The 20,591-nt window shown below is 35.6% G+C and overlaps 1 protein-coding gene across 4 annotated transcripts in view; it reads left to right on the top strand.

Moving 5' to 3' along the window:
* The window catches only part of LOC129239269 (programmed cell death protein 4), a 72,718-nt gene extending 52,548 nt beyond the window's left edge, over nt 1-20,170 (top strand). For all 4 annotated transcript variants that reach the window (XM_054874643.1, XM_054874645.1, XM_054874644.1 and 1 more), the window contains one exon: nt 17,614-20,170. In XM_054874643.1, the coding sequence (XP_054730618.1) occupies nt 17,614-17,686 (73 nt within the window). In that variant the 3' untranslated portion in view covers nt 17,687-20,170. The remainder of the gene's footprint in view (nt 1-17,613) is intronic.
* Nucleotides 20,171-20,591: the final 421 nt, after the last annotated feature.

Genomic DNA, 20,591 nt, shown 5'->3' with positions numbered 1-20,591 from the left:
TCAACAGGTTTCCCTAGCAGCCATATTGTTTGGTTTTCAATAATCGTTTAACTTACAATAAAAAATTAGACACTTTTTTTCAATGAAGGTCTGTTTTTCGACTTCCAAATGCTACGAAAGAAATTCTTTCAGAATTTCAATATTTTGCAATGAAAATTGAGGAGCATTCAAATGTTGCATTCTTAAAGGGAAACTGACTGAATAAACTAACTCTAAAATATTCTTAAATATATGCACTTTTTCACCAAGTTTCACCCGCCGTCAAGATTCCCGCCACGCAGAAATTCATACAACTAAATGCTGCTAGCGCCATGCAAGAAGTCATATGTGTGCATACACCTGGTGGTAAATGCGTTCAAGAGGCTCCAAGCCTGGCTCTTACATAAGGCAGCAGCATCAAAATTTGACTTTTTTTTTTGCAAAAACCTTTATTGCTAATGTTTTAAACTATTTCCATACATTTTCTTCTTTTGTTTTTTTTTTTGTTTTGAGTCAGTCAAATTCAGACCACTAACGCGCCAACTGGCCACGTTCTCATGTGACAAAAGTTTGCTTACATACCTGAATACGGCTTTGTGTGTGCGACAAAGAGAGAGAAAGAGAGAGAGAGAGGGAGAGCGCGAAATAAAGCTTTTGTACAGTGCAACAACCTGCATTTGGTTCAAGATCGCTTCAAAGCTATATGACAAATGCAACACCAACCTCCAGCAGCTGGCGGCGAACAACTCACCCACTCCCACCCGCCCGTCATGGAGGCACACTACAGCGCAGTGCACTTATCAATTATTCGTACCTCACTGCGCGTACTCCCCCTATAGTGCACACACATACCGCGATTTGTACATTTTCGGCTTGCATTTGTGTGTGTGAGTATAAGAGTGAGTGTGAATGTGAGTTTATTTGTGAGTGCAATGATAAAGCTTTTTATTTAACTGCAGTTGTTGTTTGTTGTTGGTGGTAGGCAGCAGTAAGTAGGTGCAGTTATTCAATAGCTGTTGCGATGCGGTTGTTAGTGCGCCACTCCCACTTTTTTACAGTTGTCGACGAGGCAGACGCATTTATTTATTGGCTCTGCTCAACTCTGTTGTGTGTGCGCTACACAAATACATACGAATAAAGCTCTTTTGAAAGCTCCAGCATTGGGAATGCACAACATCTTCGTGTGAGTTTGTGATTATGTTTTATCACAAATTTCATTATATACATACATACATACGTGCATATACATATAAGTATACGCTGAGTCCATATACAATTTTACAATTTGTAGTTGCTTGCATTGCATCGCTAAACGCAATTCGCCTTGATTGAGGCTATTGCACTTTAGCACTCCATTGCTGCAACTCTGTTTATTATGCGTTTATCGTAATTTTCAATGCAAGTTTGCTATAAATATTACATATATTTATATATTTTTATTTACGAAGCCATTACGTATGCAGGCGGACACGTAGTGCACTAAGTGAAATGTTGTAATTTTGCTGACATTTCGAACTTACTTGTATTTGTCATATTCGTGGCAGGTGTTTTATTTCGAAAGGGTAAAAAAAATTTATACAAAACAACTTTTTTAAATTATTTTCAGTTGACAATTTAGTAGTTAGCAAAACGGGCATATAATTAATGATCTTTTGCAAGTACTTTGAGATCCTAAAATACTTGAAGTCAATAATATCCAGTCACCTAAAATAACATTTTCATTAGACTCAGTTATTGACAACGATACCAAACACATACGGCTCACAAAAAACAGCCAAAGTATTTCCTCTACCTTGCATCTAGTTCTTAAGACCGTAAAGAATTTAAATCGACCCTGGCCAGAGGGAAACCGCATTTTAACCCACCCACCATGGATTATAAAAAAATATCATGTGACCTCAGTTTTACAAGACTAAAAAATCTCAGGTTTCTGTTGATACCTTTCGTCAGTTATTCCTGGAACGTAAAACTCGCTATGAAGCGGAAATATGGGCATTCTGGTACATAGATGGCTCCACATCTAAAGACTCATCCCGTCGTTACGCAGTTGTCGACACAATTGGCCACGCCCTAAAAATGCAAATACTACCAGACATTGCATCTGCGTTCACCGCAGAAGCCGTCGCCATCCGCAGCGCAATCATCATGGCGTTAAAGACCGCTTCCAAAGTCCTCATATGTACCGACAGCTTGTCGGTCCTGAAAGCTGTCCAAAATCCAACCCATGCCTCGATTACAATCAATTCATTTAGAGATATGCTCATTGAAAACGGTCAAAAGATTAAATTGCTGTGGTATCATGGGCAACGAAGCAGCAGATCGTGTCGCAAAGTCGACTAACTCAACACCTGTAAAAACAAAGAACACAGTTGAAAAAGTAGATGTTAGGCGATTTATACTAAACCACATCCGCAACGTAAGAGTACAGAATTGGTTTCATTTCAACCACCATTACACAGCCATAAATCGAGAACTCACGATGCCTATTTATCCAACAAATGTTTCAAAAAAGCACATTCAAACGTTCATAAGACTCCGCCTAGGTCACACTCTTTGCACCTATCAACACCGTCTAACAGGCAATCCACCACCAACTTGCCCGGTCTGTCCACATATTTTGACTCTGAAGCACATTTTTTCTGAATACACTGCTCTCGAAGAAACCAGAAACCGTCTTCTCAAACACAATTGAACTCCTCAAGATTCTCAATGAAGTGAACATAATTTCAATCAACATTTTTATCAGAGCTGTGTAAGCAACAATCTTAAATGAGTATAAAAAAATTAACGAATTTTTAATTTTGTTAATAAATTATAATAATAATATCCAGTCAAAAATAAAATGTATCTAATAATTATTATTTAAAAACAATTTTAATGCTAAATGTAACAAAGTAAAAAAATGTTGACTTTTTTTATTTATGAAAAAATTTATAGTACTAAAGCCGTTAAGTAAGGGGTTAGGTGTAATTTCTTTTGCTAGTCAATTGCAAAAAAAAAAAAAAAAAATTAATAATTGTAAAAGTTATCGCTGTTTGTGTGGATCCCGTTCCTCCAGAAGTCCCTTGCGGTGATCATCACAAGTCCTTGGAGATTCATCTAAAATCAATCGCACGAGATAAATTAGTTTTATTACAATAGTAGATAATCTTGTGCCTGATCGAAGCTTTTTTTTTTCAAAATTAACAATATGGCAGCCTCAGAAAATATTTTTCAGATTTTCGAGGAAAAAACCGACAATTGTTAAAAAAAATCGAAGTTTTTGGAAATAAAAATCCTTCGATCACGCACGAGTTTTTTGTGTTTTTCAAAAGCAGTATAAATTTTATTTGAAATCTACCAAGCGGTTTTTAAGCTACAGTGATCACCAGTTCAAAAAACATAGTTTTGAGAAAACCGCATTTAAAGTTTTGTTATCTGCTCCGTTAATTGTTGAATAACTCGAAAAATATTTGTCGGACTCACTACAAATTTTCACGCAATATTTTTAAGATACGAGGGGTGCCTTTTATATGTCGGGATTAAAGAACAAAAACAAATTTTAATCATCGAAAATCACTTTATTGTTTTTCAAAATATTCTCTATGAAGATCTATACACTTTTGCATGCGTTTGAACCAATTGTCGAAGCACTTTTGCCACTCTGAATGAAGTACCTCCAAAACATGCATTCTGAATGCCACAACCGCTTCTTCAGGTGTCGACAAACGTTGACCTCTCAGTTTGTTTTTTACGTACGGGAATAAAAAGAAGTCATTCGGTGCCAAGTCAGGACTATACGGCGGATGACCCATCAATTCGATGTTTTGGGTGCTCAAAAATGCAGTTGTTTGTGCCGATGTGTGAGAGCTCGCATTGTCCTGGTGAAGAGTGATCCGTCTTTGGCGATTGGTTTTCCTCATTTCTTGGAAGACAACTGGCAAACAAATGGTTGTGTACCACTCAGAATTTACTGTTCTGCGTTGTTCTAGTGGTACGGTTGCGAAATGTCCAGTTTTTTCGAAAAAACAGGCGACCATTTGCTTGGAAGTGCTTCGTGCGCGAACAACTTTTGTTGGATTTGGCTCATCTTGAAACACCCATACAGTCGACTGCTGTTTACTTTCGGGCTCATACGCGTAAATCCATGATTCATCACCTGTCACGATGTCATAGACGTGTTTCGAAGCGCCGCGATCGTATTTTTTGAGCATTTCCTTCGACCAATCGACACGAGCCTTTTTTTGAGCGATTGACAAATTGTGTGGGATCCAACGCGAACAAATTTTTTTGACAGTCAAATGTTTATGCAATATTGAATGTATGCTGGTCCCACTAATGCCTAAGATTGTCTCAATCTCACGATAGGTCACATGACGATCTTGCAATATCAGTTCGCGCACAGCATCAATGGTTTTCGGAACAACAACTGATTTTGGACGACCTTCACGAAATTCGTCTTGGAGTTAACTACGACCACGATTGAGTTCACCATACCATCGATAAACACTGGTCCTTGATGGAGCTTCATCGCCAAAAAATGAATTAAGTTCATCCATGCAATCCACGTCGAAAGTTGTAAAAAATAATCGCACGAAAATGTTCACGATTTAATTCCATTTTTGGACCGATATGAATCTTTTAAGTTACTGTAAACAACACAAATAGCGCTGGTATTTCAGAACGTTCTGAGTACGTAAAAGCCAAAAAATGTCAAACTTTGCGATACAGCTGTCAGTTGCCAGATTGTAACACCAGGGGTGACAAATCCCGAAATATAAAAGGCACCCCTCGTATTATACTTTAAGAAAATGAAAAAAAAAATAATTTTTTGAAAATTCTGACTACCCCTAACCCCTTAATGAAAGAAACTGACTGGCAGTACCATTTCAGATTGGAGTTTTACTATGTTAATCTCTATCTAATATGCAAAATACGGTATTTAAATAAATTCGGTTAATATAAACACACACTTTTTTTGATAAATCTTTACCACTTTGTTTTTTTTTTGTTGTTAATTTACATAATTTTTTGTAACTCTCCGTTTGGGCACCCGAGTCTGGCCAGACAGGCTTTTTCGACTTTGGACGTTAATTTAACATATTTCTGTTATAGCTAACGACTCGACCTTCCTAAAATTTAATTTTCTATCGATTTATGGATATAAACTTTAAAAAGGATTCTCGAGCAGGACGAAAACAAGGTCAGAACAGACTCGGGTACTCAAGTTAATTTCGGAAAAATGCGTTTAGAAAAATGTGTGATTAGATTATTAACCTTTGGGGGACGCGTGTCGGCATATAGCCGCCCAAGCCGTTTTAGCGTTGCGGACGCGTGTCGGCATTTAGCTCCCCGAATTAGTTCGTAGCTGTAAGACTCGCGACGTTTGTAGTTCTGAGCGATAAGATACGCATAGGTATAGTAAAAGAGTCACGTTTTTATTGAAAGACATTAGGGGCCATTAGCGATGAGGTCTTATCTTCCTTATAATGTAAACTTACGACGCGAGAGCCAGTCTGTCTCCTCGATTAAGTCTCTCAGTGTTGCTGCCAGAGGAACCAGCAGGCTTTTTATATATTTTATATTTTATCCTGCGCACGATGGCTAAGCGATCTAGAGATGAAACGTTAGATAGTGACAGTTCTGACGAATATTACTGTGAATGTGATAAGACGGAAAATGACGGCATTACTTCGACAATTTGAACGATACCACACAATGTCGGAATATAAAACGTATACATAAATACAACATAACTTTTTTGTTGCTGTTTTTTTCAATTTGTTTGTTTTTTGATTATTATTTTTTTGATATTATATTTTAATTATTTTTTGATTTTATGAAAAATTTTTCTTGTGCTAAAATAGCCTTAGTTTTTTTAACGTTCAACGTATTTATTTTCTTTACTGCGCACTCCAATACCTCTCGTCCTCAACGACGCTCGCTCGTCGAGCGGCTCCGTCCCAAAAGGGTTAATTGGCAGAAATGTATTATTAATTCAGAAGAGGCCTACTTTGAAGGCGGTGCAATAAATTGTAAAGATAAACAAAAAAAAAATTTTTTTTAATCAATTCCCGGCACACTTTTGATATAATATACGGCTTATTTTCCATAATGCGTGACCTCATTTTATATTTATTTCTATAAATAGAATACAATACATACATATTAAGTATATATCTGCATGTTCTCTTAATCAAAATTGTGTCACGCGTGTGCTATTTTGTTGTGCTTGTGATAGCAAGTCTTAGTCTTTCTATTTTTGCAAAAACAATCTGGAGAAACAAAACGAAAGCTTTGGGAATGGGAACACAAATGCTGGGTATATTTTTCGATAAATACGCCCACGTATTTTTTAAAAGATATTAAGGAAATATGCAATTTTCGTAAGAGAAATATTCTCTTCAAAATGAATATAAAAATGTGATTTCTAAATTGGCGACAAGGTGGCAAATGCGTTGTTGTTGTGTTGTCATAGAAGAAGCGATTTGAAATTTAGTAGTTCCAACTATTTCATTAGTAATGTCTTTATTTACAAGTCAAGGCTTCTAACTAAATTGAAAGCCAATGCCAGAATGATTTGAAATCGCCACCAGCTCCGCGTGAGGGAAAACTAACAAAAAGTAACTTTGGCAATTAGTTCAAAATGTTGTTGTTGTAGCAGCATAAACATTCTCTATAACTACGCAGGAAATGCTGCTGAAGAGATAGTCCTTGGCTGGATATAAATACGGTTACGTAGAACCGAACCGGCTGTCATGGAAACGAAGTACCAAAAGTGGCTATTTGCGCGTATCATTAAAAAAAAAAATGTTGGAACAAAATAAATCGTAATCCAAATGGTCAAGGAAAACAATTTTTTTTTTTTTTTTTCAGAAACTATTCGCTCATTCATTTCAATGACACTAAAAAAGAAAAAAAAGTTGCTAAAACGGGTTCAAAGTTTTCAATTTACTATGTTTCCTTGTTTTTTATGAAAATACATCTTTATTCTGAAAAATTGGTTACAACTGAATCATTGAAAGTATTGCCCATCGCTGGCTATTACTTTTTCCCATCTTTCTGGTAGATCTCGTATACCGTCGCGGTAACACTGTTCATCTTTTAAGGCTATCCACGGATCAAGGCGTGATAAGATAAATTGAAAGTGGCTCAAAATGAAGCATCCTATCGGAAGATTTATAATCTTTACAAATGACGTCATATGTCAATCATATTTGACACCTCTGAACTAAACAACTGGTCAGCTGCAGTATATGTACAAACAGACAGCAATGGAGCGCGTAAAGGTCAAGATGAAGCTTCCCATACCCAAAATCATTTTTATTTAGTAGAAAAGTTATACAAAATCAAAATCGGATGACTAATTTTGCGCCATCTTGTATATATGAATTTTTTCACCTATTAATAAGTTTCGCCATGAATTTTTTGCAAGGTAGGGATCCCAGGTTCTTCTTCTTCTTCTTAATTAGCGCGATAACCGCTTATGCGATTTTGACCGACTATCAAAGCGCGCCAGTCGTTTCTTTCTCGTGCTAACCGGTGCACACCAAGTGAAGCCAAGTCCTTCTCCGCCTGGTTCAGATTTTCTTCATTTTGACAAACTTTTTTTTTATTTTTACAAGTTCATTCTTACAGCTTCAGTTTGTAGAATAAATGGACTTATATTTTATTTTGGTTTTATTTCACCTACTTGCCTGACTAGTCTCTACATGGGCTGCTCCTTAAAAAGCAGCTTAATAGCAATAAAATACTTTCTGTTAAGGTCGACATTTCTCAGAAATATCAAAACCGCTATAAGATATTCCAATTTTTTTTATTATTTCACTTTATTTGTGAGACAAAAAGATGTTCAAATTTTTGGGGTTTTTTTAATTTTTCTTTGGCTTCACATTTTTGAATTTTTTATAAATGTATATATGGGGCATTCTTCGCCAACCGGACACCCCCATCTGCCCAGAACAGTTTTTATATGTCATGTGGCACTTTTTAAATACTAAAAAGCCATTCCTTCCAAATCTCAAAAAAAAGGAAGTGATTATTAAAAGATTTTCGAATTCTCCAGAAGAAAACAAAGTTTTACTGTGAAAAAATCCTGTATTATGAAAAAAAAATTCCAATTTCAGCAATTTCCTTCAATATTTATGTTCAGCAGCGAACCCAGAAACCCCCGAGCATCATGTTTGAGGAGAATTCACAGTAAAACTTTTTTTTCTTCTGGAGAATTGGAAAATCTTTTAATAATCACTTCCTTTTTGTTTGAGATTTGGAAGGAATGGCTTTTTAGTGCCACATGACAAATTAAAGTACATGACATAAGCTTTTATTTCGGCATAGGGAAAAATTTTTTTTATAAAAACTGTTCTGGGCAGATGGGGGTGTCCGGTTGGCGAAGAATGCCCCATATATATTATTTTTACCATTTTTTTTGTTTTAATTTTTTTAGTTGTTTTTTTTGTTTTTTTTTGTTTTTTTTTTTTTTGTTTTTAATTTTTTTTAGTTGTTTTTTTATTTTTTTTAGTTGTTTTTTTTTTACATTTTTTTTTTTAATTTTGTTTTTAAATTTTTTTAATGATTTTTTTACCTTTTTTTGATTTTTTTCTTGTTTTTGATTTTTTTTTTTAATTCTTAAAATTTTTCCATTTATGTAAACTTTTTTTTATTTCTTTCTTAATCAATTCTCCAAACAACCATGCAATTACGAAGGAAGTAAATCCCATCAAATATCTCAGAAATATAGTCTTAAAAACAAAAACCTCGCCTTAAAATGTAGCGACCTGTATCATATAGAATTTTTAAAATTTTTGGTTTGGCATTTTTTTTTTGTTCTTATCCAAATATTTTTATTTATTTTTAGTTTTTTTTTGTTGTTTAATTTTATTTTGTATTTTTTTATTTATTTTCTTTTATATTTATTAATTTGTTTTTTTTATTATTATTTTATTTTATTAAGGCCAGGTTACCCTTGATTTGTGTGCTTTTTTAAATAAACTTTATTCATAGTACAAAATATATTTATTAATCAATTTTTTTACATGTGAAAAAACAAATATTAAATTGCTTAAAAAAATTTTTTTTTTTTTTTTTTTTCAAATGGTGGCTTTCAAAATGGCTGCTAAATTTTAGCTGATTCGTAGTTGGATGCCATCATATCTCGAAAACGAATTATCTGAAAGTAAAAAATCAAACGGTTTCATCTTCTGTATTGAATTGGTTATAGCCGCAAGCAGAATCACAAACATTTATTGTTATTTAAAAAAGTTATAAACAATTAAAAGTGAAAAAATAGTGGCAAAAAATTCAAAAGTCCGCCATTTTGTTTTTTTTTATTAAAAATATTTGATTCTGCTTGCGGTCATAACCAATTCAATACAGAAGATGAAACCGTTTGATTTTTTACTTTCAGATAATTCGTTTTCGAGATATGATGGCATCCAACTACGAATCAGCTAAAATTTAGCAGCCATTTTGAAAGCCACCATTTGAAAAAAAAAAAAAAAAAAATTTTTTTAAGCAATTTAATATTTGTTTTTTCACATGTAAAAAAATTGATTAATAAATATATTTTGTACTATGAATAAAGTTTATTTAAAAAAGCACACAAATCAAGGGTAACCTGGCCTTAAATAAAAATTTTCTTTAAATTTTTGTTTTTATATATATTATATTTTATTTATATGTTCTTTATATTTTCTTTCATATCGATTCATTTTTTTTTTTTATATTTTCCTTTTTTTATATATTATATTTTTTTGTTATATATTTGTTTTATATTTTTGTATTTTTTTTTTTAATTTTTAGTTTTTTTAAATTATCTTTATTCCGTCTCGAACGAAACCAAAGACGTCTTTAAATGTTTGTATGTTAACATATTTTTATCTAAAATATCTCTCATATGTCGGAAATTTTGACCTACTAATAGTCAAGCCTTTGAATTGAATTTTTTTTGTTTTTGTCTAATTTTTTTATGTTTTTGGTTTTTTTTAGTTTTAATTTTTTTTCTGTCTTTTCTTTTCTTGTTTTTTTATTTAATTTCTTTTATATTTTTTTTGCTTACATATTTTTGGTCTATTTAAATTTGTTTTTAATTTTTGTATTTAATTTTTGTTTCGTTTTTTAATAAATTTTTTTAGTTTTGTTTATGTATTTTTTTTTAATTTTAAATTTTATTTTTATTTTATTTTAAATTTTATTTTTATTTTATTTTAAATTTTATTTTTATTTTATTTTAAATTTTATTTTTATTTTATTTTTTTTTATTATTATTTTTTTATTTTTATTTTCTTTTGGTTTTTTATTTTTATTTAGCGTTTTTAAATTAGCTCTATTTCGTCTCGCTCGAAGCCAAATACGTCGTCCTCCAATGCGTACATATTCTGATATAAAATAATGTGTGGAAATTTTCAATTTGCCTGTTACAACAACAAACATTTCCTACTTAACACCAACCATTTTCTGTCTGAGCAATACTTATTGCGCCACCTCCATCTTCCCGTTGTCATAAAGCTTCTCATAAACAAGTTTGCTCCGCACGAATTGTATTGATCAGCCGTAACAGGGCAGGGGATGGCGGCAAGCGCTGAACTGCAGCCCAAAATCTCGTTGGAAGTGAAAAATTTGTCGATTGCGTCGATTTGTGCACCAATGAAGGGGTTCGATGAACTTATGTTTGTAGTAGCGCACTTTTAGAAAACATGAAACGAATAAAAAAAAAATTGTGCTACCGAAGAAACGCATGAAAACAACGGGTGTGGCCCTTGTTTTCCGCCAACCATGTAACAAAGTTTCGAAATTTCGAGTTAATCGAATTAATTTTTTTTTTGTGCTTTGTTTTCAATACCTTTATTGGTTTTTTTTTGATATATCTTGCGTTTACACCGAATCAACCAACGGTGACATACTAAGTTGTTGTGCGGCTTTTTGGCGTTTAGCGGTGCAACAGTCAAACAGCTGAAACTTACAACCGAATCAACAATTTGGGTCGCTGCTCTGTATTTTTATTTTTGCTTCTTTTTTAAGCTGCGTTACCGGTTAGTCATTATTTGGTTAAGATTTCACATCGTCGATGCTGTTTCAAGCCACCGAGGTGCAAAAAAAAATTAGCTTTAAGGCATTAAAGTGATCTGGCGATCTGTCGGCAGTCTAGGTAGGGGTGGTGGGTATCAGCATTTGGCGCGGGTGGCCGGTGCTATCGGCTCCAGTGTGGACAAAACGCAAGCAACAAATGAAGAAAACTAGTTTCAGTTTATGATGACAAAAAGGAACGCAAATATGGCAGCAGCAAAACGAAAGAATGACACAAAAAAGTTCAGGCGACGGCGACGGCGACGAACAACGTGAAGCAGAAAAGGCTCGCTGTTGCTGATAAATACACACACACACACGATGTCACACGTGCAGTTTGCATTGCAGCCAGCTGTTTTGTTGCTCTCGCTAGTTGTGGATGCGTTACTTGGTGTTGCTGCCGCTGTTGCTGTGGCGAGTGAGAAAATGAGGGAATGCAAAAAAAGGTCAACGGGTGAATGAACTCCCTGCAATCAGCCAGCCAGCCAGCTATAGTTCGCTGTGACTATAGTAGCAGCACTCGAGATGTAAAAAGAGGAAATCGGCAAATGTTGGGAGATCAACTGACAGCTCACGCAAAGAAAGCCGATGGCGGTGCGGCAGCCAAGAAATGTGCACTGGCCACGACCGACGAAGTCTAATCGTTTAGATTTGCAAATTCGCTTATTTGTGGTGCGTTGCAAAATGTTTATAGATGTTGGGCTTTTGTAGTAGAAGTCGGTGTGGGGTTATTAAATAACAGACTAAAACTGAAGCACTCAAATATATAAACTTCTTATCACTTTCAACATATGAGCAACTTTCCTTGCTCTATTCCTATTCCTATGGTCCATGCAAATCTGCTATTGATCGAAAAGGTATATTGTGGAAGTCTTCTATCAGCTCTAATCTTGGTAATTTTAGGCCAAATTTCACTTCCTTAATCAGATAAAAGTCGCACGAGATCTTACCGATAATCTAATACTGGAAATCTCTTGACTGAGGAATGAAGAATGAGCTGGCGCATTGCCGTTGTAGAGAACACCTGACTTGTGCACCACCACTCAGATCGTATTTTCGTTGTTCTTTCACAGAGAACGGCAAGAGCGTGAAAGTTTTTATATTGATTAATAGTTTGACCATCAGTTTCAGGGGAATAAAACCCAGAATTTTCTTTAAATTTTTTACAACGCCCAATTGGAGAACTTTCTGGGCTTCAGCTGATCAAAAGTTATAACTTCTTGACCTCATTTCACATGGTAAGGACCTGGGCTAAGATTTTTAAGTCAAGTTCGCCACAAAATGGTCTGTTTTTTTAAACTGGTTTTTTTATTTTTAAACTGTTTTTTTTTAATTTTTTTTTTTAATTTTTCTTTTTTTTAATTTTTTTTTTTTTTTAATTTTTTGGTTCATTTAGTCATTGCTCCCACGACAGTCTGTTTTACGTAACCGGAACGACCCGGTTTCGTTTTGATATCTGTGTTATTGTTGTTGAAATCTGTTTTTTTTTTTTAATTTTTCTGTGTTTTTAAACTTGGTTTTGTTTTAAATTTTTTTTTAATTGTTTTTTTTTTTTGTTTAAAAATTTTTTTTTTAATTTTTTTTTTGAACTTTTTTTGAATTTTTTTTTTTTTTGAATTTTTTTTTGAATTTTTTAATTTTTTTTTTTGATTTTTGAATTTTTTTTTTGAATTTTTTTATTTTTTTTTTAATCTTTTGTGTTTTAATGTTGTTTTTTTATGTTTTTTTTTTTTATTTGGTTAGTCATCGTTCCCACGACCGTCGGTTCTGCTTAACCAGCACGACCCGCATTTATATTCAGTCAAGGATTGTCGCTTCAGCTGCATTCCCCGTATATGTATGAGAAATGTTTATACCGCTACAACAACAACAATAAAAATAATCATGTACATTTATTTTATTTTCCATTTTGTTGATATGTAAAGAGTATTTTGAGACAGTGCCGAATATAAGATTTTTTTAATTCCTTTTTTTATCTGAATTATTTTAAATAAGTTATTATTTTTCTCATAAATCGCGGAGAAATAGAAAAAGTTTGTTTTGTTATAAAAATAAATGAATCAATCAATACCTTTCCCAATCCACTTCAAACATTTCTCCTTGTCGTATATTTTCATATGAAAATATTTATGAGACAAACTGTATTTATGTAATGCCTCACTCGAATATCCTGCGATATAATTTCCAAACCTCTGTAATTTATACAGTTACCTGTACCAGTAAATGCGAATTATATACAAATATAATTTTTTATTGTCCCCCCCACAAATGCAAGTAACCAGCTGCAACGGTCGAAAAACTGCATTGACCCAATGCGCCTGTAGTGAACTTTGCAATGGCGCTCAACGATAAAAGCTCACCTTACGTTGAGATGCACGGGACAATCTGCTGTGTAGAGTTGGTGGTTGTACTGTACGTCAATACGAAAAAAGCTTTCGTCTCTGAACCCAAAAACCGGTGCAAGTTGCAACAGCCCACGTTTTGCTACCAACAACAAGGCGAAACAACAACAAGAGCAACAAACTATTCGGGCACTTTTCATTCATGCATCCCTGCTATCCGAAATAGTGAAGTGTGTGTTGTTGTCAAAAGCAGCCAAAGCTGCGTGAGTGAGAGATAGTGTGGGCGCGGGACGTTGGCGTTGGATTTGGATTTGGTCCTGCCTTTGGCACTGCTGCAGCTACCCACGTGGGTGGGAGTGCTCCACGATTTGTGTAGATGCTTAGGTGTGCTTTTGGTATTGTGTTGTGCGCGCGCATTTGGTAAATGCAGCGGCTGTGAAATCGATGCTTTTTAATTTAATGCAGGGGCTCTTTACTTTCACTTTTCATTAACCTTAGCCTATATGGTTGGCTGGCTGGCTGTGGAGGTTAATGGCGAATATGCGCCGATTGAATGGAATAAATTTGGCGGTTGGTGGTGTGTTGTGGAAAGGGCATTGGAGCGTGTGTGCATTTTGGAGTTTTGTGGACAATAAAAATTTAAAATTTTCAGCAAATATTTGTACGTCAAAATAAAATGACATTAATAATTGTAAAATTTATAGCTGTTTGTGTGGAGCCCGTTTCTCCAGAAGTCCCTTGCGGTGATCATCACAAGTCCTTGGAGATTTATCTAAAATCAATCGGACAAGAGAAATTAGTTTTATTAATAATTTTGTGCCTGATCGAAGCTTTTTTTTCAAAATTAACCATATGGCGGCCTCAGAAAATTAATTGTTTACAAAAAATCGAAATTTTGAAAAAAAGTCCCTCGATCAGGCAAAAGTTTTTTATGTTTTTCAAAAGCAGTATAAATTTTATTCAATTCTGCCAAACGGTTTTTAGGTTATAGATCTTCTTCTTCTTAATTGGCGCGATAACCGCTTACGCGATTTTGGCCGAGCTTAATAAAGCGCGCCAGTCGTTTCTTTCTCGTGCTAATCGGCGCCAATTGGACACACCAAGTGAAGCCAAGTCCTTCTCCACCTGATCTTTCCAACGCAGAGGAGGCCTTCCTCTTCCTCTGCTACCAGCAGCTGGTACCGCATCGAATACTTTCAAAGCCGGAGCGTTTGTATCCATTCGGACGACATGACCCAGCCAACGAAGCCGCTGGATCTTTATTCGCTGCGCTATGTCTATGTCGTCGTAAAGCTCATACAGCTCATCGTTCCATCGTCTGCGATATTCGCCGTTGCCAACGTGCAAAGGTCCAAAAATCTTACGCAGAATCTTTCTCTCGAACACTCCAAGCGTCGCTTCATCGGATGTTGTCATCGTCCAAGCTTCTGCGCCATACGTCAGGACGGGCATGATGAGAGTCTTGTAGAGTGTTAGTTTTGTTCGTCGAGAGAGGACTTTACTGCTCAGTTGCCTACTTAGTCCAAAGTAGCACTTGTTGGCAAGAGAGATTCTACGTTGGATTTCAAGGCTGACATTGTTATAGGTGCTAATGCTGGTTCCCAAATACACGAAGTCTTTTACAACCTCAAAATTATAATTGTCTACAGTGACGTGGGTGCCGATACGCGAGTGCGCCGACTGTTTGTTTGAAGACAGGAGGTACTTCGTTTTGTCCTCGTTCACCACCAAACCCATTCGCTTTGCCTCTTTATCCAGTTTGGAGAAGGCAGAACTAACAGCGCGGTTGTTAAGGCCGATGATATCGATATCATCGGCATACGCCAACAATTGTACGCTCTTATAAAATATTGTGCCTGAGCGATTAAGTTCTGCGGCTCGTACGATGCTCTCCAACATCAGGTTAAAGAAGTCACACGACAGTGAGTCACCCTGTCTGAAACCTCGTTTGGTATCAAACGGCTCGGAGAGGTCCTTCCCAATTCTGACGGCGCTGCTGGTGTTGAGCAACGTCATCTTACATAGCCGTATTAGTTTTGCGGGGATACCAAATTCAGACATAGCGGCATACAGGTAACTCCTTTCTGTACTGTCGAATGCAGCTTTGAAGTCGACGAAAAGATGGTGTGTGTCGATTCTCCTTTCGTGGGTCTTTTCCAAGATTTGGCGTATTGTGAATATTTGGTCGATGGTAGACTTTCCAGGTCTGAAGCCACACTGATAAGGTCCAATCAGTTGGTTGACGGTGGGCTTCAGCCTTTCACACAATACGCTCGCTAGAACCTTATAGGCGATATTTAGAAGACTAATCCCGCGGTAATTGGCACAAATTGCGGGATCGCCCTTCTTATGGATTGGGCAGAGCACACTTAAATTCCAATCGGCAGGCATGCTTTCATCCGACCATATTTTGCATAGGAGCTGATGCATGCACCTTACCAGCTCCTCGCCGCCATGTTTGAATAGCTCAGCCGGGAGTCCGTCGGCGCCCGCGGCTTTGTTGTTCTTTAGGCGCGTTATCGCTATTCTCACCTCGTCATGATCGGGTAACGGAACTACAATTCCGTCGTCATCGATTGGGGTATCGGGATCTTCACATTCTCTATGACATGCGCAGCTGTCACTGTTTAACAGGTTCGAGAAGTGTTCCCTCCATAATTTAAGATTGCTCTGTACGTCAGTCACCAGATCGCCGTCTTTGTTCTTACAGGAAAACGCCCCGGTCTTAAAACCTTCTGTAAGCCGCCGAACTTTCTGGTAGAATTTTCGGGCGTTGTTCCTATTGGCCAGCATCTCAAGCTCCTCGCACTCACGTATTTCGGCCTCTCGTTTCTTCTTTCGGATAATACGTCTCTCTTCCTTTTTCAGCTCTCTGTAGCGATCCCACATGGCTCGCGTTGCGCCCGATCGCAGCGTGGCTCTATAGGCGGCATCCTTTCTTTCTGCGGCAGCATGACATTCCTCGTCGTACCAATTGTTTTTTCGGGCTCGCCGGAATCCGATTTCTTCTTCGGCGGCGGTACGTAGGGAACGAGAAATGTTGCTCCATTGCTCGCGTATGCCGATTTGTTGGGCAGTGCTTTCGGAGAGCAGGAGTGAGAGTCGAGTGGCGAATCTTCTGGCTGTCTGTTGTGATTGCAGCTTTTCGATGTCGAACATTCTTTGCGTAGGTAGATGCACGTTTTTTGCTGCACAGAGGCGGGTGCGCAGTTTGGCTGCAACAAGGTAATGATCCGAGTCGATGTTGGGTCCTCGGATCGTACGTACATCTAATACACTAGAAGCGTGTCTTCCATCTATCACAACATGATCGATCTGGTTTCGTGTTTTTCGATCAGGAGACAGCCAGGTAGCTTGGTGTATTTTCTTATGCTGGAATCTGGTGCTGCAGACTACCATGTTTCGGGCCCCGGCGAAGTCGATCAGCCTCTGTCCGTTACCGGATGTTTCGTTGTGCAGGCTGAATTTTCCGACTTTTTCCGGTTACAGATCACCAGTTCAAAAAACATAGTTTTGAGAAAAACGCATTGAAGGTTTTTGTTTTTCTTTGTTTTTGCCCGAGGGCCCTTTGTTAATTGTTGAATAACTCGAAAAGTATATTATTTGTAGGATTCACTTCAAATTTTCACACAATATTTTTAAGATACTTTACTTTAAGAAAATGCAAACAAAAAAACAGTGCATGTAGCGTAGTACACATAACAGAAGTGAAACTTTCAAGGCAGAAAAAGAAAGAGGGAGAGACCCGAGAGAGGATGAGAGAGAGAGAGAGAGAAAGAATATATATCTAAATAAATTCACAACATAAGGAGAGAATACAAATAGACAAAATTTACAAAAAACTGAGAAGGGTCGACCGCCAAAAAGTAGGCAGTGTTATTTCTCACTAGAAATTAGCAACCAAAAGGAAAAACTCAGGAAAAATAGCCTAAAATGTATCTAAGATATATATAAGGTATAGCTCTCTCTCTCTCCTTTTCCTCTACGTTATATCTTTTTCTCTCTCGCTGAACGAAAATGGCCAAAACGTTGCATGACCTTGAAATTTTACTCTCCATTCTCGCTCGTCCATCGACGCCTAAGAAGCTTCACTTCAAAAATCCAATTTTTTGAAAATTCTAACTACCCTAACCCCTTAAGTGATAATATTAAATTTTGTATTTAAGTAATATTTTATATACAAACAACAACAATTTATCCAAAAACTATATATCTGTAACACTCTTTCTTTCTTCTTCTTTCTTTGCAGAGGACGTAAACGATTTGTCTCCGAAGGAGACGGTGGCCATATTAAGCCACAAACTATTCCGCTACGCGACTAGTGGAGTACGTGGCTATTAACTATAACTAAAGCAACATACACAACAACAACAAAAACCAGAATCCGAACTTTTTAACCACAAAATAAATGCATTCTTTCTACAAATCAACCGACAAATATTAAAAAACAAAATTAAAAAAAAAAAATTTAAAACAAAAAGAAGTATTAAAAAACGTAAAAAAAAATAATAAAATAAATAAAAAATTAAAAAAAAAAGAAAAAAACTCTTACAACTATAACCGACAACAAAAGTAATAATAAATCAAATAGTATTATCATCCACTGCTCTAATAAAACCGAGTAAGAACTGTGAGGATAAAACGATACCGACCAGCAACAAACAAATCAGTGAATGCTACAAATTTGAACTACTTCATATGACACACATTTTTTCCACACCCACACGCACACACACACGGACAGCAGGCGTATAATAAATCGCAAGAAAATCAATCAACGAAGGAGTAAAAAACACTGGAAAGCAAATTTTGTAAAAAAGTAATATAATTGACAACAACAAAACAGGAACAAGTAAAGAATGCGCAGCATTCCCACACGCGCCACCACACAAACCTAAAAATAAAAATGTATTGACACCTTCAGTAGTTTTGCTCCAGTTTTTGAGGAAGATGTATGAAAATTATATATAACTATTTTTAGTGGCCTCGCTAGTAAATTTGTATGTAATTGGAGCAAGAGAAACAAAACAAAAACCAATATGTAACGCAAATATGTAACTGTACTACTCGAAAAGAGCACACACACTGCATAGCCTACCAGCAACAACAGCAAAACTATTAGTAAAACTTAGCAATCAGTAAAGCTTAGAATCAACCCAACACTCACTTTTCCGCTATCATTTAAAGCCTGCTTATTGTAATTCCCTTTTTTATTAATTGACACTAAATGTAATATTTTTTAAGTCTTCATTGGTATGATTTAGATTTTCGCAAATTTATTATACGCGCTTAATGGAGTTGTTTTTTTTTTTTACTTAAAAAACTTTTGTAAAAAAAAAACAATAACCAAAAAATTGCCATTCCTAACAATAGAAATTAATTGAACCACATAAAAACAATAGAAGATGCAAAATAAAAAAAAAATACACAACACAAGAAACTAAATGAGTATTGCAGTAGTTTTTTTTCCTCAGATTTTCCGCGTTGTTTGTGAGTCGACGACGAAATTGCAAGAAATTGCAAATTTGTGTAGTAAAAATGAAAAATTGCAATCTTCTTGAAAAATGTAAACGTTTTTGCAAACGTACGTTAAATTGGCAAACAAAAAATAACATTCAAAAAACGAAAAAACAAAACACAAAAGAAAAACCATCAGAATATTGTAAAAACAAAATTGGTGACACAAAGAAACGAAAAAATGCTTGTAATTAATTTGGCGCTAATAAGTGGTCACATACACATTTTCGCACTTTTAAATGCATAGCAAGAAACAAAAAAAAAAAAACAACAAACGAAAAATTTACTCAAACCAAGTAGTAGCGTTGCAAAATCACCAAAAGCAGCAAAGCGGCTATGGTTTTTATGTAAGCAAAGTTGTATTTTGTGTAAAGAATGAATTATATATGTAAGAGAAGAAGGGTATAATATATACATACATATTTTCTCAAAAGCGAAAAATGCATGCGCACAAAAGTAGAGAACCGAAGAACCAGCCAGTTTTGTTGGTTGGTTTTTTAGCAGCGGAGCAGCAGCAGCTTAAATACTTTTAACTGCTGCGCGCATATTTACAAATTTACATACATTTGGTGTTAGTACCTAGAGTGGGTTGAAAATAAAGAAGAGAAAGAAGAAGAAAGTCAAGAATTTGCGTTATTTCGATTATCAACAATTTCAATACCATGTAAAATTAACTACTTTTTAGAAATACTACATTTACGAGTATATTGTAAGAAGAATGCTTTCTCAAAAATTGTATTCGCGTTTTTGTTTTTTTTTTGTGTACTAAAACTAAGGAAAATTGTAAACTTTTGAAGCAATTACGTTTAAGTGTTAATAATGTGACAAATTGCATGCATTCAAAAAACAAGAGAAAATTTATCGCATGCGAATATTTAGTGAGCATTTAACAAAGAGTCGCATAATTTCTCTCTCATGAAAATCACTCGTTACATACTTTAAGGCAAAAGTTCAGTGTGAAGTAAAAATGTAACTCACCTGTTATGATGCTATGTGGTGGAGCACATTTTAATGAAGCAAGTCACTAGAGCGAAAAATTGCAAAAAGAAAAAATTGTACTCAGTGAGTGGCAATCAGATGAATTGTGGCAAAGATAGAAAAGAGCGCAGGTGCGCAAGAGCGAAATTTGAATGTTGCATGAAATAGATGGGTTCAAATATGTGCTTGCATGCATTTATATGTTTGTAATTACGCCATGAAAAGGCGATTTCCTTTGTTCAATTTTTTGCTATCAAATTTATTAAGGGCACAGATACCTGTAACATTTCGAAAAAAAAAAAAAATGTTTTTCATAAAATGTTAATATAATCCTTTAAGAGCCGAGTAGCGGTGCAACGATGTGCGTAAGCTTGAAACTTTTTCTTAATTTTGGTGTTTCACCGAGATTCGAACCAACGTTCGCTCTCTCTGTGAATTCCGAATGGTAGTCACGCACACCAACCTATTCGGCTACGGCAGCGTACCTACCATACAGGCAATTTCGCTAGTAGGTTAGAGGTTAGGTTGAATCGGTTGACCTGTAGGGCAAACTCAGGCTCATACGAGTAACCCATAGTGATGTCGCATGGGATGCTTGTGCCTATCACTCCAAAAACCAGAGTGTGTGCTTTTTAAAAATTTTAGAACATCTCTGATTTCTGCAGAACTGAGATCTTCCAGATCACTAAAAAATTGTCAACCTAGAATAATAAACGTATTCTGTATTTTCCC

Source organism: Anastrepha obliqua, chromosome 2 (assembly GCF_027943255.1).
Source record: "Anastrepha obliqua isolate idAnaObli1 chromosome 2, idAnaObli1_1.0, whole genome shotgun sequence".
Taxonomy (NCBI): Eukaryota; Metazoa; Arthropoda; class Insecta; order Diptera; family Tephritidae; genus Anastrepha; species Anastrepha obliqua.
Note: the sequence above shows the minus strand (reverse complement) of the source record. Positions and strands in the feature narration are given on the sequence as shown.